At 51.8% G+C, this 25,176-nt stretch overlaps 1 protein-coding gene across 9 annotated transcripts in view; it reads left to right on the forward strand.

Annotated features, from left to right (window-relative positions):
• The window catches only part of baz2ba (bromodomain adjacent to zinc finger domain, 2Ba), a 68,001-nt gene that overhangs the window by 23,384 nt on the left and 19,441 nt on the right, over positions 1-25,176 (forward strand). For all 9 annotated transcript variants that reach the window (XM_086144331.1, XM_086144337.1, XM_086144332.1 and 6 more), the window contains exons 3-10: positions 15,172-15,354; positions 19,123-19,314; positions 19,405-19,569; positions 19,987-20,213; positions 20,311-20,523; positions 20,638-21,261; positions 22,974-23,727; positions 23,826-24,095. In XM_086144331.1, the coding sequence (XP_086000457.1) occupies positions 15,174-15,354; positions 19,123-19,314; positions 19,405-19,569; positions 19,987-20,213; positions 20,311-20,523; positions 20,638-21,261; positions 22,974-23,727; positions 23,826-24,095 (2,626 nt within the window). In that variant the 5' untranslated portion in view covers positions 15,172-15,173. The remainder of the gene's footprint in view (positions 1-15,171; positions 15,355-19,122; positions 19,315-19,404; positions 19,570-19,986; positions 20,214-20,310; positions 20,524-20,637; positions 21,262-22,973; positions 23,728-23,825; positions 24,096-25,176) is intronic.

The raw sequence follows: 25,176 nt of genomic DNA on the forward strand, positions 1-25,176 counted from the left end.
CACGTTCTGAGTCAGCGGCAGTTAGTTCGATGAGGTGGCAGGAAAAAAAAAAAACAAAACAAACCAAAACATAGTGGGCAGGGCTTCCCCCTTGTGACATCACAAAGGACCCACGAGCCGAAAAGCCGCCCCGGTGGTGTCATTTCCCTGATGGGGGTCTGTTGCGAGTTACCGTTTTATTGAATTCCAACGTTTTCTCCTATCAGTACGGTTTAATGCGCTTCGCTATTTGAGCCTCACGGGAGGAAAAAAAAAAAACGGAGATTACGAGACAATCGGGACAAATTGTGCGATTTGTCCCCCGCCAAGGTAATTTCCCCCGATAATGACGGAATCGGACGGAGGAAGTGGAACACGCAAGTTGGACAAACAACGAATCCATTGTGCAAATATTATTCGCTGAGTCTTTCAGGATCAGATTTTTCATCGAATCAGATTTCATCCGAAAACCATTCAGAGAGCCAGGAGGGAGGAAAAAAGAGAGTGAGAGAGACCTAAGGAAAGAGAGAAACACAAGAAAGTAAGATTATACACTTCTGCTCTTGACCTCCAGTCTTAGAAATATGGATTTCCCGGATTTAGTCCCAGCTGAATCAGCTGAGCTTAACTGACTCCGAGTGAATCCAGTATTTGTTTTCTCACGTCGGTGGGCTTTGCAAACCGAAGGCAAATTGTACGGCGGGCCCGAACCGGAGCCGGAGCCGCGCCGCAAATGTATCGCTTTATTTCACGACACGCGTCGTGAAAGAAAGACGTAAAGCTTCTCTCCGCAGACGCTTTCAAATATGTTCACGGATCAACGAAGCGGGTCGTTAAACGACGTTGCTCCTCCGTCATAGATTTAGAAAACGCCAACCTCGCACCGGGCGTTACGTCAGGATTGTCCTCGAAAGTCTTTTTGTGGCCCGTTTTAGGGTTTATTTGTGGGATTATATGTTCCAAATCCAGACTAAAGTCGCTTCGCTCCGGATTTTATCGGCCAATTAAAGTAGCGACTTTTTATTTGACGCAGTGCAGATGGGAACCGGGTTCTGCTCAGTGTTGTGCTTGTTTACACAGATGCTAATGATGTAATGAAGCTTCAAGCCGAGCGCTAAGAATCCCGTCTTGTTCGATTGCTATGCAATTCTTGTTTTTTTTTTAAAATTGATGCAAAGTCACGGCACTTGTTTGTACCTCGACGAGGCCCCTTTGTCGGCAGCAGCATATTGCAAGGCCATTGGCCGGTTCGCGCAAAGAACCCCCTGCAGTTGTCGAGGGGGTCGTGCTAGCTGTTAAAGCTAAAGCTAGTATGGTTAATTAAGCTGCAGCTAGCCAGCTACCGTATCAGGGATCAAGGATGAGGCCTGACGTGTGAGTGTTGTTTCGGTATTCTCTGTTGGCTTTCTGTTTGTTTCAATGAAGCTCCTTCGGCAGCAGATGTTTTTAATTCACTCCAGTTGTGCGATAAATATCAACACGCCCTCTCCGTGTGAATCCGTCGGAAGAAAAAAGTGCTGCGGTGTCGCACGCGGAGCTCGACCGGCGTTAAAGAGGACTTTGCACTTGGGCTGGCCCGGGACTGTTTACCGCGCCGTCCGACTTTGCCCGACGCTCGCTCTTGCACGTCTGGGAGAAGCCCGGTGAGCTTTTCACCGGACACGGTTGAAGTAGAGGTCCTTGTTTGGTTTGCCGACGGCGTCTTTTCCGTGCGGAGTCTCCTTGTTCTCCCCGTGTCTGTATGGCTTCCCCACGGGTTCTCCGGGTTCCTCCCGCAGTCCAAGATCATTCCCAGTGTAAAGGGGAAGTGAAAAGTAAACAAGCACGAACACCATGTTCTCGTCTCCAAGTTCGCCATGCAATTAGCGTAATCATCAAATACATAAAATGAACAAACTTGAATACACGATAACAATTGTAACACCATCGCACATGTATACACACGGTTAAGATCTACCGTCAACTCCCGTCATTGAACTCGAAGGGCCGTTACCGGCGCTACCGAGCACATCTCCAGGACGACAGTGTGGCTCGAGCTAGCTTGCGCGACAACATGCTAATATCTTAATTAAACACAAAGTCATTCCGATGCGGATTCTTTTTTACCGGGTCTCGCTCTCCGCTACAAATGTACACAGTCAACATCAACCAAACATCGCTCTCACCTGTAAAGGGGAAGAGAAAAGTTAACAAACGCGGACACGATGTTACTGTCTCCAAGTTTGCCACGTAATGAGCGAACTTTCAGCGGCGAGATACAGAAGTCAAAACCAGTCGATTCATAATGTATCGATCTCTACACGACTCAACTCGTATAATTAACGCTTGAAAATTAATTGATTGGAGACCCTTATTGTCCAGATGTGTGAATGAGAGGCAGAACGGTTAGACTTTTGCATGACGTGGATGCGAAGTCGAATTGTTGTCTCGGTATGTCGCCTTGTGATCGATCCTCTCGCCCAATGGCAGTTGGGTATAGATAATGAATGCAAGAATGTTTGAACGGGGTTGTAGATCTATACAGAAAGTCACCATCTCCCACAAAAGTATTAAATTACTTGTGTTCCATCATTCCGACGTCAGGCATTAGCAACAAATTTCGCACGAAACTAGTGGACGAATCCGTCGGTGTGCGGCGCCGTTTGATGAATACAGCTTCCTTTACATTCCCCTCTCCTTTACATTCACTTCCAGCAAATTCTGCAGCTTCTGTGGTTCATTTTACCGCTGTGTTAGCGTAGGTGAGTGATACAGGTATTTATGTACATTACTGTTTGTGAGTTCCGACTAGTCATTCGGTTCTCATTTTCCTGACGCGCTCGTGGCCTTTGCAACTGCTTTGCCCGCCTACCTCCGCTTGCCTGGCAAACCGTGTGGAAACAAATCTCTTTTAGCAAAAAAAAAAAAACAACAAAAAAACAACCCGAAATATGTCTCTGTTATCGAAAAACACTCTCCCCAAAAAAACAAGAACAATAAAAATGACAAGTATTTAAGCACAAACCTTAAAGTCAGCCAAATGTAATTGAATTTACCCAAAATAACACGGAAGCTTGAGAACTTCTCAAGGATTTTTATCTTGAACTCCCACATAGAACATTTGACAAAGTACACAAACTCTCTTCTGCCTGGATGTCAAAGCAGCTCAGTTTGCAATAAATGTTTTGAAATTATTGGCTGTCAACGTGTCCGTGCAAATACGGGCTTTGAGCTGGCGCAGATGCCGCCTTAACAGTTTGGCTAATCCCGGCCGGTCCCTTTCGGTCGCGTTTGGCTCGCGAAACCAGAAAAGGTCTTGAATGTGGATGTTACAGTCGCGTAACGACACGGCGCTACATTAATCCGTCCCGGGGCCGTTCTCAAGTCCCCAAAATTGACTTGCGGGGTAACCGAGTGTAATAGCCGTTTTGTCGGCGTGCCGAGGCCAGGGGCGGACTGACCCCCCCCAGCCCCCGCCCCAATATCCTCCCAATTTAACGGGCTCAGTGGTCGAGCGCATCACGTATTTGCAACAACAAGTTTAGCAGAAACGGAATGAGATTACGGAAAGATGTGATACTGACACTGTCCTCCTCCCATTTGTCTGCTGCCTCGAACGACGTGGGAGTTTTTATTTGTCTGCGTAGCCCATCAGGGGGAAAGAAAAAAAAAACAAAAAAAAAAAAACTACTTACTGTCACAGTTAGTTTATGGAGACTAAGCTTGGATATTTCGTTATTAAACCTACGCAAACACCACATTTTTCTCACTTGATTTGGCTTCGTTTTCTGATTCTTGTGTAATATGGATGTAAATAATTTGTCTTATAGTGTGACTGACGTGTGTGTGTTTGTGTGCGCGCGCGTGTGTGTGTGTGTGTGTGTGTGTGTGCGTGGGTGCATGCACAAGCATGCTTTTTTTTTTTCTTTTTTTTTTTGCAATGGTACAAAGATGTCCCAAGGGTTTCTTTCCCCCCTTTTCTCATTACAAATGCTAATGTCACATTAATGAAATCGGCTTAATTTAAGGTTTATAGCGTAGCCTACGCTGAGAGATTTGGCCCCCGACGCTACCCACATATTTCAAGTTGAATCACTTTTATTTCCTGTAGGCATACTATTCTGGGCTGCTCTAAAACGGTACTGGCCTGGAGTGAAACTTTTGAGTTTAGAGCACCGGCGCCAAGCTTTCCCATCAACGCAAAACACACCCCCCCGGGGATGACAGCTAGCCTAGCCGCGGCAGTAATGGCCTAAGCGAGGGCCTTGGCTAATGTAAACACCGAGGTGATGTGCGAGCAGCGGTTCCGTCGAGTCGTGAGCTGTTAATCATTTCTCAGCGGAGGAGCTCGTCGGGCGCGGCGAGCGGCTCTCCGGCCGCAGACCCCGACTTTTATGCAGATAACGTGTTTAACGGCTATTTCTACGCCGTGTTTCTAATCAGCGGGGCGTTCTGGAAAACAGGTGGAGTCGTATTATCATAAAGAGCCATCCCGGGGGGTCAAATAAACATGGTGGGGGGAAAAAAAAAAAGAAAAACAACTTTTCATATTTACACATCAAAATCCTTTTTTGGTGTTTTTTTTGGGGGGGGGGGGGACAACTGAACCGCACATGTGTGCATGTGTGTGAGTACATTGTATATTATATACACTTCTAGTCCTTCACTTGTGCTTCCACTTTGGTTTGCTCTTCTTTAAAAAAAATCCCAAACTGAAGCTTTTTTTAAAGAAACCGATAACAGTTTGCACTTTGTAATTAAAAGCCAATTTTGAAAGGGTGTGTAAAAAAAAAAAAATCACATTATGCTAATAAAGGCTGATGATATCTTAATATCGGGGGTGAGGAAAGGAGATAGACGGAGCGGGAAGGAGTGACAGTCCAGCCGCCATTACAAGCTGCTGATTTCTGCAGAGTGCTTCATAAAATGTCAGAGCGCTTCTCCCTGAGCAAGACACTGAAAAATGGCAGCGCTGTGATGTGCTGGCACCTCACCTGCTGCACTGTGAGTGTGTGTGTGTGTGTGTGTGCGTGCGCGTGCACGCATGAGTGTATGCGTGTGTGTGTGTGTGAGACAGCCAGAGGAGAGTGCATCTTGTGCAAGTGCATGCTTTACCGCTCACACACGCCTGTATGTGTGATTTTTTTTTTTTAAATTTTACATCCGCGCGCACACACACACACACGCAAGCACGTGCACGCACGCACATGCACGCTGGCCTCCCTCCCATGTTGCAGTGAAGCAGAAAAGAGTGGCTGACTGCCCGCTGCTTTTCCTCCCTCTCTGTCAATACAACGCCATTCTCCCCCAGCTCGTCTTTTTCATGTTTAACATAAAGTAGAGCATCCATTCCAACAAAGGAGCCGCAGTGATTGACGCGTGCAGTTTAATGCTACGTCTGATCAAAACGCGTCGAACGACCGTGGAAGAAAAAAAAAAGTCAAAAAAAAAAAAAAAACATCGCCTGCCCACCGTCCGCTTTCTACCTTCGTTTGTTGTTTCGTGTGTGTGTGTGTGTGTGTGTGTGTGTGTGTGCGTATGAAGTCATTATTGGTGTTGTTAGCGTTAACGAACAAGAGAGTGAAAAAAGAGAGCAAAAGAAAACAAACAAGAAAGGTGAGAAGCGGAGGAAGAGGGGGACGGCGAGTGAGGAAAAGTGCAAATTGGTTGCGAGGAAGATGAGACACCTGAAAAGTAACGCTGCGTGTTCAGACCCGGAATGGTCGCGTAGATGTTCCGGGTGGGGGTTTGGATTTAACGCCAAATCATTTCCTAAAATAGGGAAAAAATTAGGACTGGAAAATCTGAAGCGCCGGCATGTTGATGCAGCTGCTGGCTAATTCTATTACATTTTTTTTTTTTTTTTTTTACATTTCCTTCTCCGCTCAGAATTCAATTGTTTTTCCTTTAACCACATTTGATAGAATACAAATAAAAAAATCAGGCGGATTGTTACCGGGAATTATTTGTTATTTTCCTCCCATTTTTCATCTGCCTGTTTTGTTATTAATTGGAAAACCAGTGCCTGCGTCCTTGTGTGTGTGTGTGTGTGTGTTTCACCCCAACGGCTAAACTGACGGTCACAAACCCCCCCACCACACACACACACACACAGAAGATTTACAGTTCTCACAGTTGTAAACGGTGTATTAAGCCTTGTTTACTGGAGGGGGAAAAAAACAAGCGGTGTGTTCGGGAGGGGATAAAGCCGTATCTGGCAACATAACGGATACTCTTGTTTAGGACAGTTTGGCGGTCGGCCAGTAAAGAGCGAAAAGGGTTACATAAAGCTTCGTGTTGGTTTTTCGGGCCGCGGACGCAGAGCGGGGCCCGTCGCTCGGACCCCTGACTAAGCGCGTTTCAACCGTCATCCGCACGCAAAGTTGGCGGCGAAGTGATACAGATACTTCCCGCAGAAAAGGGCTCCTGCGATTGGCCCGACCCGTTCCCCCGGCCGCTCCATTGTTCCGTCACTGTCAGTTTGTTTTGCTATTTGACATGCATGTCATTAGCATTATGCATATGCCGGCTCCAGGGCCCCCATCGCCCTTCCCCCGGCCCCGGCCGTGCTCCTTCGCACGCCGTGCTCTTTACCCTCGGTCCCTCGATGCAGCCAGATAAGCGAGGCTATTTCCTGTTATTCGGTTTTATGTACGTCTGTATTTCCTGCATTTATTTAGACGCGTTGCTCGCGCAGACACAAAGAGGCTCTTCCTCCCCCCCCCCCCCCATCCCCATCATTCATATATTTAAAATGAAAAAAAAAATATAGGGAAAAACTGCATTGATTAATTTTACAGAGGTACATCATTGCATCATAAAAAAGTAACCCCATCATATCTGCAGGGTTAATAACATGTGATAAGTGACAGCGCGTTTTCCCTTTGATACTTCCGATTCCTTGCCGCAGTAACCCAATTTAGAGAGAGACGGCGCACGACGGAATAAATGAATAAATATACAATTGTAGATTTGCAAGCCCGCAGAAATCCAAAGTATTGACACTGAGCCACGCCGAGGAGCCCCAGACGATTCCGTGATGAAGTTAACGCCTAAACGGACGGATATGGCCATAATGACTATGGCGGTTAGATGAAACCCGCGCACGGCCTGCAAACATCCAGCCTTTTCCTGGGCAGAGTCTGCGGACGGTTTGCGCGTGTGTGTCCGATGTACCCGGACATGTACTGTATGTGTGTTAGCAGTCAGATTGCAGGGGAGGTCAACAGGTCGTCACTGCCGAAATCGCTAGTTTAAATTTTTCAACTGGGGCGGCACAGTTGCTTCTGTCTCACAGCAAAAAGGTCTCCGGTCGGGTTCTCGCTGAAGGACTTTCTGTGTGGAGTCTCCATGTTCTCGCGGTGTCTGCGTTGGGTTCCTCACTCGGTCCAAAAACGTAATCAATTAAAGAAAAAAATGTTTAAAAATTTAATACTTGCCATTATATATACATATGCCTGTATAAATACTGTATTGTGGAGACCCTAAGGCATGAGTGTCAAACTCATTTTCACATAACTGTCGCCTTCGAAGAGCCACATGTAACAGTAACAGTATAAATGTTACTCAATTTAATGTAAAATAAATGTAATTCCTCCTTAATGTTAAATTTTTCCTCTTTGGATCCAAAGTGTTACAGATGCATTCCCCTCTTTCTTGAAACAGCCTTCCATCCGCATCAACTTTTCTCTTCCTGGACTTTTAGAGATCATTTGTTGTCGAATCGTGGGAAATGCAGTTTATGGTCAATGCACGTGTTTTGAGTTCTTTATTTTAAGACAATCGGACATTTTAAGATGTTTTTCGGGCTACATAAAACGACGTAGCGGGCCACTTTTGGCCCGCGGGCCTTGAGTTTGTCACACGTGTTGAGAGTGACGGGTGACTGGTTGTATCCGACCCTGTGACGGATCCAGGGCGAACCCGCCTCTCGCCCAGTGAAGCTCCGCCCCCTCGGCGACCCCGAGTGCCGGACTGGCGGTCTTAACAATGAACAAGTGAACAAGTGAACGAACGAATAAACATTTCCTTTTTTTTTCGAACACAACTAGTAATGATGCGGTTGAAGCCGCGTCCCGCTGAATCGGCACGGCGTGTCCGCTCCACGAGACAAGTTTTCTTTCTTTTTTTCTTCTTTTTAAAAGGGAAGTGCGGAAATAGAGATACTCGTGGGTAACTCTACGCCCATCCTCAACTCCCAACCCGGCCGTCCACACCCAGTCTATTCAAGGGTGACATTATCTGCGGATCCTGCAAAGGCCTCGGCGGCGAGGCGCTCATTGTGTCTCCGGACCGGGATCCCGTTTTCTTGTCCTGATTTAAAAAAGACCCGGCAGCCCACCCAACTCAGATTGCACACTTACTAACCTAATTGTTAGTCCTTGCCTGCGGACAGTTTGTTCTGACACAATACGTTCGGTGAATCGAAGCCCCTCCTCCCCTCCCTTCGCTCGCTCGGTAAATTATTTTATTACAGTTCGCCGCCTTCTTTTTACGTCACGTCATGGATTTAGTTAAGCACGAGAGGAAGAGGAGGTTGGATTTTGTGTCATTCAAGGATGATTTTCTTTTCTCTTTTTGTGCCAAAAGTTTTTTTTTTCTCCCCCCCCCTCTCGCCGACTTCAATAATTGAATTATTGCTGGTTATTTTAAATGCCCCCCCCCCCTCCCTCCCCTACCGACGTTAACCCAAAATGAGAAGATTACTCAAAGCGACTGGAAAACTTTTATGAAAGCCTCGCCGCGCAACAGAGACCAGACGGCAGGACGCGGCTATCGCTTGGATCCTAATATTTCCTTATCAGATGTAGGATGCCTTTGATTTGAGCTGTTTTCTTTCTTTTTTTTTTCCCAGGTGAATCAAAAACAATATATCAGCTCACGGGTTGGCTTCGTGATTTCCTCGGCACGAAAACGATACCTCGCAGCTGTTTTTTTTGAACGCTAACGCGGCCCCCCGCTTCATTTCAGCCCAATCAGATGCGTGACAAATTGCCAGAACATCTGAGTTTTGTGACAGCGCCGGGCACTTGAAATTTAAGAATTCAAGGAAGAAAAAAAAAAAAATCCCTCTCCTAGCTCAGCTTTGCTTTTAATTCTTCCGTCTCTGCTTGTTTGTGCGCCTCTCTTCGAACCCTCCCCCCCTCCTCCTCCTCCTTTTGCTCCTATTGTGTCGATGTCGGTTCTGAGGCGCAGCGTCTCCAGCTGCCTTCAGGTGCGACGTGCGTTTCAAAAGTGAAACGCAAAAGTGAAGTTCACGGCTAAGCGGGTGGCGGTTACAGTCGGGAGCGCGGGGCGGGGCGGGGCGGGGCGGAGCGGGGGGGGGGGCCTTCTGGGAAAATCGACGCGAGTTAGCGAGGTGGCGGCGTTGTGCGGTCCTCGCCGGCACCGGGTGTTTGTCTAAGCTGGAAGGCATGGCGGACTGTTGTACACAAACAGAAGCCATTCGGTGCACAGGAGAACCTAATGAGACTCCGGGATGAGCGTGTGTGACGAGCGCAGGGACAGGAGCACATTCATCAGGGACAATTGTCTGATGCGCGCTGCTGTATTTTTTTTCCGTGAAGACCCCGCTAGGTTACCATGGGGAGAATAATTAGCTTTGGCTGGATGCAGATGCGCGGGAGCTTAAGAGATGGTGAATTTTAATACCGCGCTTACTTAGGGATACTTGGAACGGCGCATACGGGCGTGCTTGTGTGCACAAACACATTCGCACGGATGCACGCGCACGCACGGGCACGCGCGCGCTGGCTACCGGCACATTCTCTTCTATTTATGGCCAGGAAAGGGGAGTAGTGCTATGTGTGTTTGAGCTGAGTAACAGTATTCTGTCACACACAGGTTTGACATCAAACGCAAGTGACAAGCCTATCCGATTCCCCTCCACCGAGTCATCAGCATGTCCCAAAATCACATTATTGTCACTGGGAACCGCCGGAGACGGATGGGCGAGAAGGGGCGTAGATCCACAGCCCCCGGCGTTTACATTGCGCTTGAGAAAGGCGAATAAAGCTATTTGGCAAGAGACGATTTCATGTCATTTCCAAAAAAAAAAAAAAAAAAGGAGGGGGGTATATTTATAATATTTATATATGTGAAATGTGTGTGGCAAAGCTGTTTTTGTTTATGATCTAAAGCCTCTTACTGTGAAACGGATGTGCTCATGCGTGCGGTTGAGCGCGGAACCCGCCGATTACGAAGTCGGAAACCCGCCCGGGTCGCCGCGACGCTCACCCCCTCGCCCGGTCGGGCGGGAAGCGGCTCGGGCACGATAAGCCCGAGCGTTAGACGGATCCGGGCGGGCAGGGCGGAGGCGTGGCCGAAATGCGACCTGCGGCCGCCGTCGCTGCCAAGGCCTCGCCGGGGCAGAGCGAGAGCCGGTGCCCATCCCCTACATGCCCCGCTCTGCCATCTGTCACTGGGCAGAAGCAGAGGGGGCGGCGGGAGATGTTGACACCTAGTCAGGCCTTCGCCGAGGCTCTTTGTGCTCCTCCCAGTTGTTAAAAGAAGAAAAAAAAAAAAGCGGCGGTCAGGAGTTTTTTGCCTCTCCTCGTCCCAGATGACCCCTCGACTGCGTGGAGCAGAAATAGCGTCGGACATGTTTTTCACCACCGCGCGGTGAATCATTAATAAAAAGCGTCCCTGCAGTTTCTACGACTGCGTTTTTTTTTTTCCCAGATCAGAGCTCTAAAGGTCAGGCGTGATGTCACGCAGGGAGGAGCCATCCCTCTGAATCTTCTCCCGAGTCGATATTTAAATCCGTGCAAACGCTTGTCACTCACTTTTTTTTTTTTTCCGCCAAAGCCGGTTATGTCACGTCTTGGCCAACAGTGAGCACGCGGGGAAGGTCGGGATGAACGGCGGGAGGAAAAAAAAAAAAGGGGGTCAAGCAAGCTTGTGCGTCCATGTGTGCGTGCATGTATGCCTGTGTGTGTGTGTGTGTGTGTGTGTGTGTGCATGCTAGCAAAACCAAGATGATCTCTCTCTCTCTCTATCTCTGTTCATCACCAGGAAGCTTGTGAAGCGCAAACATCCACATCCATATGCCCGTGTCGTGCCGGCGACAAACACACACCCACGCGAACATACGCAAACATTAAGGAAGATGCAAAGTTCACAGCGACACACACACACACACACACAGAGGGAGAAATGAAAGCCCTTCCAGCTGATGACTCTGATCTCGCCTGTTCACAATTAAAACTGGATTATTATCATTTTTTTCTGCATTTGTGTGTGCGTGTGTGTGTGTGTGTGTGTGTGTGTGTGTTGCATTCAGGCGCCTCGCTGAAACTATTCACTAACCTGGGGAAACAGTAGAGAGAAAAAAGTAAAGAGTCAGCGACGAGGAACGGAGTAAAGTTTGAGCGAATACTTATCGCCAGACGCTAATTAAACAGGAAGTGCATTAATGGCGAGTAAGTCATACGCTTCTTTCTTCTTCGACATTCTTCCCAACACACTTGCGTTGACATTTGTCTTGTTAAGCGCTCGGAGCGGAGCGGAGTGAAATTCTGCGCTCGACACAGTTGCTGATCACAATAAAAAAAAAAAAAAATAAGGGGGGGGGGGGAGGCGTAGACCCGAGATCCAGAGGAGGCAGCGAATGTTGCAGATGCAGCGATGACACAGTTTTTGTCGGGTTGTTTTTTTTTCTCCCCCCTCCTCCCTCTCTCTCTTTCCCCCCTCCTCCCCCTCCGCCAGACCAAAAACGAGCCGAAGCTGGAAGCCAACTTGTGTCTTTGAATGGGGTCAGGGCATCGCGGGGAATAATGCATTTCACTTCTCCTGCACCCGGCGCTCCTTCCATTACGGCTGGAGAAGAGACATTGTGTCCACACTCTGATTACCACTGATCCATGCTGATGACTCTGTTGGCGGATTATCTCAGTTAGTATCAGCCATCTGTTACTGTGTGTGTGTCGTGCGTGCGTGCATGTGTGTTTGTGTGTCGAATGGGTAAGGAGGAAAAGGGCAGCGCTGAGACACACTGATGGAGATTGGGCGGGGGGGTTACTTTTGAAGCGCACACACACACACACACACACGCACCTTTTGTGAAACACACACGTAACCAAGCGCCCTTACGTAGGGAGCGACACGGACGCGCCAAACACATGCATGATGTAAGGCCACATGCCAAGCAGCGTGCCGCCATTACACCCCCCCCCCCCTCCCCCCTCGCCGTCCCTCCTTTATCCCGGCCTCCTTTCAGATGACACTGACACGTGAAGGCTCTTATATGAAGGCCGCACACAATCATAAAAACCGCAGAGGCTGTTTATAGCCACGCAATCTCCTGCAGGAGGGGGGGGGGTTTGCATCCGGCCGCCATTAGCCGCACGCATTGACAGCCGCCGCCGTATTGGCGGACGCGACTGCGAATGCACAGGCATTGTAAATCACGGTTCGCGCATTAGCATAAATCCTCCCTCCGCTCGCGTTCGGGCGAGGGCCGCCCGTCTCCGGCCGCTCGCCCCTGATTGGTCGGTCGTTGTCGCCGGAGTGAAATTGATTTAGCCGTACGCGGAGATTACAACGCTCCCCTTAAATCGCCGCTGTTAATTACCTATAAAAATCAAGCTAATTCTGATGCTAAATCCATTTTAATTTCTCATAATTAAGTCAGGATTGGATCTTTAAATACCTCGGCACTCCATTATTGTTCAATCATTGTTGTGGCCGCGCATTCGGCGGCGCGGCGCCGGAGCCCGATCTTATTATTGTTATTAGATTTAATTGCGCTCGCCGATCGGTTCGCAGTTGTTTGGGAAGGAGACGGCCTCGCCGGGCAGTCCTTTCCTCCGCCCGGCTGTCCCCTTTTTCCTCTCCCCGATCTCTCATCCCCAGAAAGAGGCCCTTTGAGAGATGTTGGGAGATGAGAGGAGATGAGGGGGAGGTTGGAGGACGGGCAGGGGAGGAAGAGAAGGGCGGCGGGGGGGGGGGGGATCCGCTCTGCTTTACACCTCTGCAAAGGAGGGATTCTGTTTTTTATTTATTTTTTGTTGTTGTTTGTTCGGGGCGGGGGGATCAATTCTGTTCACATCATCACATTTTGACAAGGCGAGGGCATTAAGTGCAGATATTGAGGAACGACAGGAATGGTTTACAGCCCGTCCTTCATCTCCTCCACTCTTTTCATCCATCTTTTTTTCCCATTACCAAATGTTTTGTCTCATGTATCCCCTTTTTCCCCCCCACCCCTCTATCTCGATCTTTTTTTTTTTTTTTTCCTCCCCCCCCCTCCACATCTCTGAAAAGGTAGGGAATGATCCGCTTCACTTACCAGCTGACACCACATAAGCTTCCTCGTCCTCGGAGACACCAGCCTTTTGTTTTCATGTGCATTATGATAATTATGAAGGGCCGCAGCTCCGCTCCATTTTCATCACACTTCTAATGATACTTGCATTTTTATTTATTTATTTTTGTCAGAGGTGTGTGTGTGTGTGTGTGTGTGGGGGGGGGGGACTTTTTTTATGTCGTGATGGGAAAAAAAAAGGGATGAAAAGTAAGAGCGAGAGAACAACATTCCCCTCGCGACCCCCCTGCCGGCCCTAACCTGACATTTAAAGGGTGACAGCCGAAGTGAGGGGGCGCAGAGTGTGACAGCCACTCATCCAATAAACTGTGGTGGAGGAGAAACCGGATTTTTTTTTGGGAGGGGGAAAAAAAAAAAGAAAAAACACCCTCGTCGGAGACGCGCGGGTTCGGGGGACGTCCGAGCCGCCGTCCCGCCACCTGGCAACAGGCGCCGCTTCGCCGGGACCTTTGACCTTGCCCGTAATTACGCGGACGCCATCTTTTTCCACTGCAGCAATGGCAGTCATGGCTGCCAAAGTCCGATGGCACACCAGCCTCCTCCCCGCGGACTGCAGCAGGTTTTCTTGTCATCCTCGTCTCTCGCTCGCCCTCTCCCTCTCCCTCTCCCTCTCCCTCCCTCTCTCTTGTCAGTGTTGCTCCTGGCGAAAGGCTGATACTTGATATTCAGAGGATAGCAGCTTTTGTCTCAGAGATTTAATCAGTGGCTCTGCTCCCACTGCAGAGGAGAGAGGGAGGCAGGGTGGCAGAGAGGTGGTTGGAGAGAGGGAAGGAAAGAGAGATGGAGGCAGAGACTGTTTATGTGTAATGACACAATAACAAAGCCTGCCTGTAAAACACAATCTGCAAACTGTGCTTTTGAAGGGGATTTTCAGTCCTGGATTAGTGTCAGGCAGGGGGATATGGAAAAAGAGAAGACAGAAAAATAGTCAGGTTGATGCGATAGACCAGGGAGGTGGCGCGCACGCGCGCGTCTGCATGCGTGCGCGCACGGGACCGAGGCTCTGAACGCGCGCGCCTGCGAAATTCGTGTGTTTTGATAATGTTTAGTATTTATTTGGCGCCGCAAGTTGGCTGCTGTGTGGGCACGGCCGCAACGCGAGCGAAAGAGGATTAAAGTTGAGCGATTTAAGGAAAATATTTGGCTGCGGACGGGCCAAATGTTCCTCGTTAGGTGTTATGTTGTCGGCCGGTTGATAATGGCTGGCATGGCAACTCGGCGAGACTGATAATGGAAAGCCTAGCGCGCCGGTTAATGCACCCATCGTCTTAAAGCCTCTCCATTTAGTTTCTGCTCCGTCTGAATGGACCCGGGCTGCGGCGGCGTTGTCTTTAAAGGCCTCAAAGAGCTCTTAAATTTAAATGACCTTCTCTTTCATCAAGTGGGATCCCCTCCTTACATCGCCGCCCCCCCCGATCGCCCGACGCAGGTGTCGATTCGCGCGCGTACGCCCGCCCGCCGCGCACGAGATGGAAGTAAGGAAGTAATGCCTTGAGGTGATTGGTTTTGCGCCCACCTCCCGCCGCCCCAAAACGTCAAAACCAGAGTCTGCGCTTTCCCGGCGCGGCGGATGTAAAAAAACTCTCCCGACTCCGAGTCGTCCAAGATGTTCTCCTCCTTTCGGAGCCCGTATGGAATCAATAGAAGCTGGAAGGCAGTGAGCATGGCTAAATAGAAATATTGTTCTGGGGAAGTGAGATGTGAAAGGAAAAGTGTCAGGATATGTGCGTGTGTGTGTGTGTGTGTGTGTGTGCGTGTTAGCTATATTGTGCAGGTGTGATAGTATCCATTTGTGTGTATGTGTTAAAGCTGTGTGTGTGTGTGTGTGTGTGTGTGCGGGCGGGTGTGCTTTGCTATTGTAACCCTGCTGATTGGATTGTGTTTGACAGATATGGAGTCTGGAGAGCGGCTGGCCTCCCCTGCGCCCACCCTGTCTGCTGCTCGCACCTCCTCCCCCGCGGCCTCTTCCTCCTCCTCCTCCTCTTCCTCCTCTTCATCATCCCCCGCTCCCCACTCTAAGAGCAACCTGGCCCCGAGCCCCACCGCGCTGGGATCCACCCTCAGCACCTCTGGTAAGAAACCCATTTTTCCATCCGTCCGCCCGTCTATCTCCCGTGAAAGAAAAGAAAGGAAGGGGGTGGCGGGAAGGGAGGGAGGAAGGGAGGGAGGGAGGGACAGAGGGAGGGAGGGAGGGAGGGAGGGAGGGACGGCGGGAAGAAGGGAGAGGAGAAAAAAAAAAAAAACCCCAACCCACGTGCACGGCTGAAAAATACCAGCACACGTTGCACTCAATATCCATGTAACCACAAAAGAGCGCCAAATATGTTCACCTTCATGTCTTGATAGCATTCAAAATCCCCCTTTTCTTTACCATGAAAAATGAGTTTCCTCCCGTATTAATTATACAGTTAGTTTGCAGCCTGTGTGAATGCACCTCTCTCGCCGCTACAAGGATTTTTTTCTCTCCCTGACAGCTTGGGTTGCAATTGAAAAGCTGCTGCATTAATGAATCCCAAACAATTAGGGGGCCCTTTTGTGTGTGAGAAACACACACATGCTTCACCATGTCTCCTGACAACCTTCAGCTCTCCGGCTCCAGCTGCCTCCGAGTCAGGCTCAGCACGACACTGCGCGCATGTGTGTGTGTGTTCATCTGTGTGTGTGCGTGTGTGTGTGTGAGTGAAAGAGCGAGACTCTGCCTGCATGATTTAACATCAGTGTCTCATCAGCTCCGTCCAGCGTCCAACCTCTTTCTGTGTATTGGTCAAACAGTACAGTTGTGTGTGTGTGTGTGTGTGTGTGTGTGTGTGTGTGTGTTTGTGTTTTCGCATATCTCTCTGAGTTGCTTGCTTGCTCACATGCTCCTCACCTCATCTCTTAATGTCTTTTCCCCCCATAGGCCCTCCACCACACACACACACACACACACACACACACACACACACACACACACACACACGCTCCAATTGTAACGAGCGGGGAATAGCAGACATCCAGCTTCCTCCGTGATTGTTGGGACAGAACAATGATTGTTCCAGAAGGAGAAGAAGGGGAGCGTAAAATAAAGCCCCTTGTTTTGTCCTGCCGTCTCCTCAGTGTTGCCCCCACAGAAGAAGCCATTAGGAGCATCTCCTCCTTATGCATTATACATCTCCCGACCCCCCCTCGCCTCGGCTCCCCTCCCCGCTCCCCGTGCCATTACGCGCGCTCAGATTTTCTAGATAAGCGGTTTCGGACAGAGCGCCGTCAAATGAAACGCGAGGGCAGGCCTCCGCCATCTCCGATTCCCCCCCGAGCGAGCCGGTTCCCCCTCGCCGGGAAGAAGGATCTCGCGCTTTTCCCGATATTCCGAGCGTCGCCCGAAGGGGAAAAGACGCTCTCGGAGCGTCGAGTGTTGCGAGAAACGCAGGTATCGTCGGACGTCGCGAGAGGGAGGGGGGGGGGGCGTCAACCTCAGGGTTCGAGCCTAAACTAACGTGCGCGCGCGTGCCCGTGCGTGTCATTGATGAGGATATCACTGGGAGAATAAAAAAAGCTGATCGGCGCTCGCAGCACTCTCCTTCTGGGATCAACTCACGGATGCAATTAACTTAAATCTGTCTGTGGAAATTTGATTGACTGCAACAAACAACAAATTAATCCCCCTTCGGCAGCATCCAAACATGAAAAAAAAAAAAAAGCAAAAAAAAAAAAAAAGCAGGCGGTGCAGTTTGCCAGAGTGGAGGGAGGATTGAAGCGGAATGAGAAAGAGGGCGAGAGAGAGGGAGGGCGGTAATCCTAGGTATGTCTTTCCGGTGCGTCTTTCCCGCTTCAAATTTTTAGATTTAATTATTTGCCTCCTGGAAGCTGCATTAATATTGCAAAGGCATTTGCAGATGTCACTTTGCGTTGCCTGGAAGGGGAGGAGGGGGTGGAACAGGGTGGGAGGACGGCGTTGGCACCCATGGCGTCGGCGAGGAGCGCCGCGCCTGGCCTTTCCCGCGTCGCCGGCGGTGGCGTGGCGGCCAACGTAGTCGTTTATCTGTATATCTCCCGGCCGAGGCTGGAAAAAGGCGGACTCTCCATATTCAGTGTATTCTAATGACATTCAAAGGCTCCGCTGTCTGGTCGGCGGCGGCGACGAGGGGCCTTGGAGGCGCCGGCGGCGAGGAAAAGAGGGGGATGGAGGCTGCACGGCGGCGTGTCACCCCGCAGCCAAGAAGGCCTCCCCTCCACCGAACCCCCGCACGCAGTCTTAATTCTTGTTTTCAAATCGTCTCCCAGGATGCGTCTCCCGGAATTATGTTTATTTCCAACCCAAACACACACACGCACGCACACACACACACACACACGTCTAATCACTGCTAGTCAGGCGTTGCACCGTGTGAAGTCTCTTCCTTATAAATAGATCTCGGGCTGCATTAGTTCAGAAAACACCAATATCGCTCTTAGATTCCCTGGGTTTTTTGTGCAAGTGTATAGTAGATTTGACATTTTCATCTGCGCCGTGCACGCTTCCCCTTTTCCTTCCTCGTCCCTTTTATTTATTTATTTACATTTTTGCATGTGCATTACCTGGCTTGCAGGGAGGCATCACGCAGGCTTACACCCCCTCCCCCCCCCCCGCGCTCCCCGCCTCCTTTTTTTTTTTTTTTCTGGAATAGAAATTGAATTTGCATGAAATATGCTCGCGCCAAATTGCATCTGACTCCGGGAGGAGGTAATACGTGGCAGTTGCCCCCGCCAGAAATGATTGTGCTCCGGGAGAACGCCGGGCGACGATGATGTTGATGAAGTATTCTTCGGTGCTGAAATTGAATACCAAAAAGGATAGGAAGGGGGTTAGGGGTTTTGCGGCCTGTACACAAACACACACACACACACACACACACATTCACAGTCACTCTCGCAGGAGAAATATTGATACGCAAATAGTCCGATGCTAAAACGCTGCATAATTTAAACCGGTTCCTCTTTTATTTGCCGTGAAGTACGCAGACGTGTCATCACGTTGACGCCGGACGTCAGCCGGAAAACGCGTCTTAGTTTGACAGAGTTCGTTCTAACGGGATTTTGTGAAAGAAGGACATGTTTAGCAGTTTTGGGCTCACGATTCAAGCTTTTCCCAGCTGGGAAGCCCTCGGGCCGGTCTTCACGTTCTCCGCTAGTCTGCGTGGGTTTCCTCCCACAGTCCAAACACATTTAGGGTCTCACGCTAGGAGACCCCAGATGTGTGGATGGTTCTATGTTCTTGCATAACGTGTGAATCAAAGGGTGGAAGGTTTTATATCTTTATATGAGAGTGAAAGCGAACGCTCGTATGCTTCTACATGACCCTGGAATGAGGGGGTGAACGCCTTTTAAATCTTCGATGACATGTGAATGAGAGCGTGAATGGTTGCGTGTCTCTATATCGGAGAGGGAATGGCTGTATGTCTGTATATCATGTGTGAATGCGACGGCAAATGTCTCTTTATCAATTGTTAATGTCTGTGGAGGTTCTCAGTCATCCAGGTCATGGTGAATTTTTGGGAAAATCTTCTTGTCACGGTGACTGGACTCGAATTTCTTCACCCCTCATCCGAGAGGCGAATGAACTGAGGAAGCGTCTCGGGCGAGGGGTGAAGAAATTCGAGCCCAGTCGCCGCGACGAGCGCGTTTTGAGAGGAATCGATTGACGACGAGAAAGTGAAAATGTTGTACGTCTCCATGCGACACGAGATTGGTTGTATATCCGTAGATGTGATGACCCCGGGACTCCCCGAGGGCAGGTCAAGGGGTGTAGATACCAAATGAATGAGTGAATGTCCAGTCGGCGCCGCTTTTAATCAAGAATTCACGACGTCGCTGTGCCTCAGGTCGTCTGTTCGGAGCGTCAGGAGAGCAGTCCTTCATCGGCTCCACGCTGTCAAGTGCCTTTCCTCTGGTCAACCACCCAGCCTTCGGCGCGCTCTACACGGCCGGGGTCGGCCGGCCCGAGTTCGGAGGCCTTGGCTCCCTGGGCATGTCGGCGGCCCTGGCGGCCCACCCCCAGCTAGGAGCCCTCTCGGGTAAGAACATGACGGGCGCATGACAGGGGACGGGGTGGAAACACGACGCGGCAACATCTGTTCCCCTCCTCCCCTCCGCCGACCCCACAGAGTGGTGGAGAGCAGCCGAAGCCCACGGACGAGGAGCCGCCGCCGCCTTTCTCCCCTCCTTTATCGGCTTCCCTCCGTTTTTCGCGCCCCACATCCAGCCAAACCACAACGCCGGCCCCGTTCCCGTAAGGATGCCCAGCAAAAACAGCCACTCGCCACCTAAAGGTACGACGGCGTCCGTTCGCCGACCCCCGCCATCCCGTCCCATCCCACGCTGGTCGATGGGGGACCGTCCGTCTCCTTAGAAACGTTGGAATTAATTACTTACATCTGTAAGGAACAATAGAACTCATTTTCTAGTCACACTTCACGTTTCTGTATCTTGCCCCCCCCCGACCCTCCCTCATCGCCCTCCCTCTCATAATCCGTCTCCCGCGCCCCCTTTTTAATTTCACAGTATCTTTTAATTTATTTATTTCTTTGTTCCGTCAGACGTCGGTTCGTGCGGCGCCAGCCGGTTTCGCGGCGCCGCCTGTGATGAGCCTGACGCGCGAATCAATATCTGTATTTTGCCCCGCGTCGTCCCAGATCTTTCATTATCCCAAGTTTCTCCAGTCGAAGCGTCTGTTTTGTGTCCCCCAGGGGTGAACGGGGCGGTGAACGGCGGCGGCGGCGGCGGCGGCGGCGGCGGCGGCGGCGGCGTCTGTCCTCCCACCACGCAATCGGGGAGCTTCTCCGCAAGTCCGGTGCCGTCGCAGGCCCCGACGAAACCGACCAAAAACGCAGACGCGCCGGACAGTCGCGGCAGCAGCCCTCAGAACATCCCAGCTAAGACGCCGGACAAGCCGGGCCCGAGGCCCAAGGAGCGGGTCGGTGCCGTCTCCGTCCGCTCGGCGCGTCACAAAGCGGAACCCCATCGGTCGGGAGCTGAAGATCACGGTGTTCTCCCTCTCGTTCGCTTCCCAGAAGGCACGCAAGAAGGCGGCGGACGCGTGCGGGGGCAGCAACAGCGAGTCGGGCTCGTCCTCGGACAGCTCGAGCGACGGGTCCCTCAGCAGCGACCTGGAGGACCTGGCGGAGGACGACGAGGACGACGAGGAGGAGGACGAGGAGGACGAGGAGGAGGACAAGCAGAGCGAGCTATCGGACACTGAGAAACGGATGAAGAAGAAGTCGAAGGTGAGAGCCGGCGGGGCCGTGACGATGAAAAGCGACGCGGTATCATTTCCTTCCGGTCCTTCCGTGGCCGGATTGAACTTAATGATCTCCTTTTTTTTCCCTTCTCCCGTGCAGCTTTCAATACCAATCACTGGAACCGCCCCCTCTGGGATCCCCGTTGCGGAGCCGCCGCAGGACCAGAGCGACGGACCGGCTTGCGCCGCCGCCTCCTCCGAGCCCCCGACCCTCGTCCCCATGGTGCGCTCCTTCTCCCCGCCGCCGCTGTCCCAAACCTCGCCCCTGCCCCTGCACAGGTCCCGAACCGAGGGCCCGCAGCAGCACTTCAGCGTGATCCAGTCCACCGGCCTGGCCGTCGGCTCCAAACCCCTGGCGCTCCTGGCTCAGCCCCAGAGGGAGAACTCCCCGTCTCCCTCCCCCATCGCCCTCACCACGTCCCCGAAGGCGCACTCCAGCAGCGCCTCCCCGAAACCCCCGAAGCTGTTGCCCTCCGCCTCTCCTCAGCACCTGCCCCTGTCCCTGTGCTCCTCGCCTAAGCCCGTGTCGGTGCCCTCCCCGCCGCGCTCGGTGCTCCCGATGTCTACCTCCCCCAAACCCTTCGGTCTGACCTCGTCGTTGAGCGGCCCCCGGAAGTGCTCGCCGAAGCCGCCTCAGCACGCCGCGCACGGAGCCGCCAAAGCCACCAGGAGGAAGCTGTTGGAAGCCTCGCTCGCGCAGATCAACGAGTTCAGGCTCAAACAGGTGAGGCGAGACGTCACGTGACCGCATCGCGACCTGGCGGCCGCCGTCGGCCGACACCGACCCGTAAAATCCCCCCCCCCCCCCCCCCCCCCCGTAAAGCACCTCCCGCTCCGAAAAGCGCAACAAGGTGAAGGGGGCGCTTTCGCAGTAAAGCCCGTTCCACTCGTATCATCCATTTGATCCGGGCGGCGGTGTTGTATTTCTCCTCTGCGCCCCCCGACGGGCGCCATTTGATACCGAGCGCCTCTCGGCCCCCGGTTCATTTACCGTACGCGTAGCGCCCGCAGCCGCGGGAAACAGCTGCCGGGCCGAGAAAAAGCAGACGGTCGCAGGCCAGCGGAGACGGAGGGAGCGCCGAGCCTCCGCCGTCTACTCGAGTGCACGGATGTATTTGTACTGCGGCGCTGCGAGTAGCCGCCGCAGAAATGAAAAACAATAGGCGTCAGATCTTTTCATCGGCCGATATTTGTTTCTCGTATCCGCTCCGGATCCCACTGCCGCCAAGTAACTCTTGGAGGCGTGTCGGATCCGTGGAGGTGATCTACTACAACGTGCCCCGCCGTCGGAGTCAACCAATGGCGTGGAGTCAGTCACCCTTTTTTTTTTTCCTCTTTTTATTTAGTTAACATCAGTCATTGTACGTTTTCTGACTCGAGTTAAACGACCCCGGTGCTATTTCCCCTCCTGACATGTTTGATTTATTTCATTTTAAAATTGAATAAAAGGGATTAAAAAATAAAAATTCGGCCTTCAAGAGAGACATCAGTAATGCGAAAGCAATGGAACCGGCCTTGCATTCGGATTCATTTATTATCCACACCATTTATCCCGCACCCAGAGTCGATTCCGGGGCCACGTCTCGGGACGCACGACCGTTGACAAACAACTGCTCATTTAGTCATGCGATTCATGACCTCCTGCGTGTTTTGAGGAACCCGGAGAACCTGGGGGAACCCCACGCCGACACGGGGCGAACATCCACACCGAAAGGCCCCTCGTCGGCGTCGCACCGGAGAACCCTCCTCCTCCTCAGTGGCGCTGACCGCCGCGTCACCCGCCTTTTATTTAACGTCTTATTATTTCTTGATATTCATTTTGCTTCTCCTCCTCGCCGACGAGGAGACGTTCTGCAATCGGCGCCGGTGCCCCCGCGTGATCCGGGGCCCTTTCTACTGTTGTTCACGGCCTATTAAATTGATTTGTTTCACTCTGTATCACATCCAGTCGAAAAAAAAAAAAAGTGCAGTCGAAACCTGCCTTTTATGCCTCGGAGATGGATTGAACCAAATATGTCACACCGCACACACATGCTCACACACACACAGGCCCAGCTGCGTGGAGAAAAAAAAAAAAAAAAGGTTAACGGCACTTTTTGGAATCTGAAGACAAATGATTAGGATTTCTGAGAAGTACCCGGCGTGTCTTTGTGAGCGGGCAGCGCGAGGACAATGACGTGGACGTTGTGTTTGCGCGGTGTCGTCGTCCCGCGGACACACTTCGCCGCACCAGTGTCGGGCATTGTGGTTAGTCACCTGCTCAAACCGTCGGCGCTGATGCAAACTGACAGCCACAGCAATTCCACTTTGTCCCATTTCTTTTCTAATTTTTGTCCTGACCTTTCATTGTTCCTCTCATTTTGCCTTTCCCTCTCCCCCTCCGCCCCACCCTTGACTCCCTGCCTCCCCTGCTCTCCCTCCTCCTCCATGTTCCAGACTCTCATGTCCCAAGGGCAGACATTCCCAGCTGAGCTAAAGAAGCAGCAGCAGGGGCCCAACAAGTCTCCCAAGAGGAAGTCTCTGTCTTCATCGCCGCTGCCACCCGCTCCGCCTCCTCCACCTCAGAACAATCACTCCAACCTCTTCCTCTCCAGCGCCCTACTGGGGCTTCCTGAACCCCACCACCCCAATGGAGTCATCCAAAGCACTACTCAGGACGCACCTTTGGCCCTCATCACCAAACCTCGCAAAGACTCGGCCTCTCAAGGCAAGCCCCCCCAGTGCGACTCAGACGCCGGGTCGATGCCAGTTAATCTGAGCACGGGGGCGTGCAGGACGCCGGCGGCCGCCCACGCCGGTCCTCCGTCGCAGCCCCCCACTACCTCACCCCATGCCGCAGGCTACGCAGCGAGGAAAAGCAAGACCCCGAAGGGTAAGGGGCCATCCCCGGGGCTGGGACAGGGGCCGGGGCAAGCGGGGCCTTTGGCCGCCTGGAAGAACTTCTCGCAGAACCACCTGGTCCAGTCCTTGGTGGATTTGTTTCGCGGAGGTGAATCCGGGATCGGTATCCCGGGAGTCGGGATCCCCGGCGTGGGAATTCCGGGAGTGGGGATCCCGGGGACGTGCAACCCCGCCGCCGGTCTCCCGGCCAACAAGGAGTCCGACGACTCCGGAGACGACGACGACGACGAGGACGACGACCTGGAGGAGGAGGAGGAGGACGAGGAGGACTCGGACGAAAGCCTCTCAGGTTTGCGCGACGCAGACGCCGCGGAAACGGCTAACGAACGGAAGGAATAGCAAAATCACGTCCCGTCTTCTCTCTCTTTTTTTTTTTTTTTTTTCAAGAGTCCGACAGCAACTCGGACAGCGACATCTCCGGGAAGAAAACGAAAGAGCTGAAGCTCCTGCCGTCCGGCTCGTCGAAGAAGGAGACGACTCCCCGCCGGCTAACCAAAGGCCCAGAACTACTGAACACCTCAACCAATCACACAGCCACCAGCTGCTCCCCGCTCAACCTGCAGGTCATCAAACCTCCCACCATCGTCACCAGCGCCAGTGCCTTGGCCTATCACAGCTCCCCGGGCTCTTCCTCCTACAGCCTCGCCTCGCCATTAGGTAACCTAAGAAGCCGTGGCCGCGATCGGAAAAAAAAAAACGAAACAAAAAAAAACGTGAAAGCCGGTCCGAGGCGTCGTCACCCGTGAGTGACTGAACCGGAATTGTATTTATAGAGACAGGAAGCTGGTCTAACTGGAGCTCGGAGGTCCTGTAGGGGCATGCCTGAGAGCCCTGACAGCCCTTTTGGCACCGCGCTATCACTCTGTGGAGATTACACAGCTCGGAGAAAATGGGACATGTGTGTAGCTCGCCAGGAATGTTCCAGGCAGACATTCGAGTCTTTCCTCTAATGAGAACAGCGTTTTGTTTTTTTGCCCCCCCCCCCCCCTACACCCGCTCTCTCTCCAAGGCTGTTCTTACAAAGCGGCTTCAGGTAGACGTTTTTTGTTTTTCCCACTTTGTTTTCATAGCAAAGCAGCGTGATATTCGCGCGTCAGCTCGCGGATGAATTCCGAGGTCTCGGACAAGACGTTGGGAAAGTTGTGACCGAACGACACGCCCGGCGACAGCCGGTCTGCGGTTTGACGAGTTCGGTCATTCAGAAAACCAATCGTCATAAAAATAAATGATCTCGACTTTGACCCCCATCAGGCCCTTTCGCAATCGAGGAGATTTTTGCAGTTCCTTGAACTGTTTCAGGAAGTTGTCCGGCCCTCGATGGGACAGCACGAGGGAACTGGCTACCGTGGAGCTCCTGCAACCATCCGGGGTCTTTCTTCGCGTTCACAGGCCATATGACGCAGGTGATCGGTGATTGGCGGAACTCGTAAGCCACACCCGTCACCACGTACTTTTTGCAGCGCGCTACTTTGCTTTCTTGACAGAAGCGGCGAGAAATGGACCGACGGAGAGGTCCAACCTCGTCTGGCCTGCTACGCCCGAACGAAACTCAGGCCGGACAGTTCTTAGAACTGAGTTCTCGGAACGTTTCTGTCCCAAAGCGGCCTATATTTGTCACAGTCCGTTCCCGTATTGGCTTTTTTTATCAATTATTCATGTGGGTATTCAAGTGTATTGATACACCTGAGGAGTATTTTACCTGCAATTTTTGACAGTACGTGCACCCTTTATAGTTTGG

The sequence above is a fragment of the Fistularia commersonii genome, chromosome 3 (genome assembly GCF_037954325.1).
Source record: "Fistularia commersonii isolate RoL2024-O1a breed Wild chromosome 3, RoL_Fcom_v1.0, whole genome shotgun sequence".
NCBI classification, from domain to species: Eukaryota; Metazoa; Chordata; class Actinopteri; order Syngnathiformes; family Fistulariidae; genus Fistularia; species Fistularia commersonii.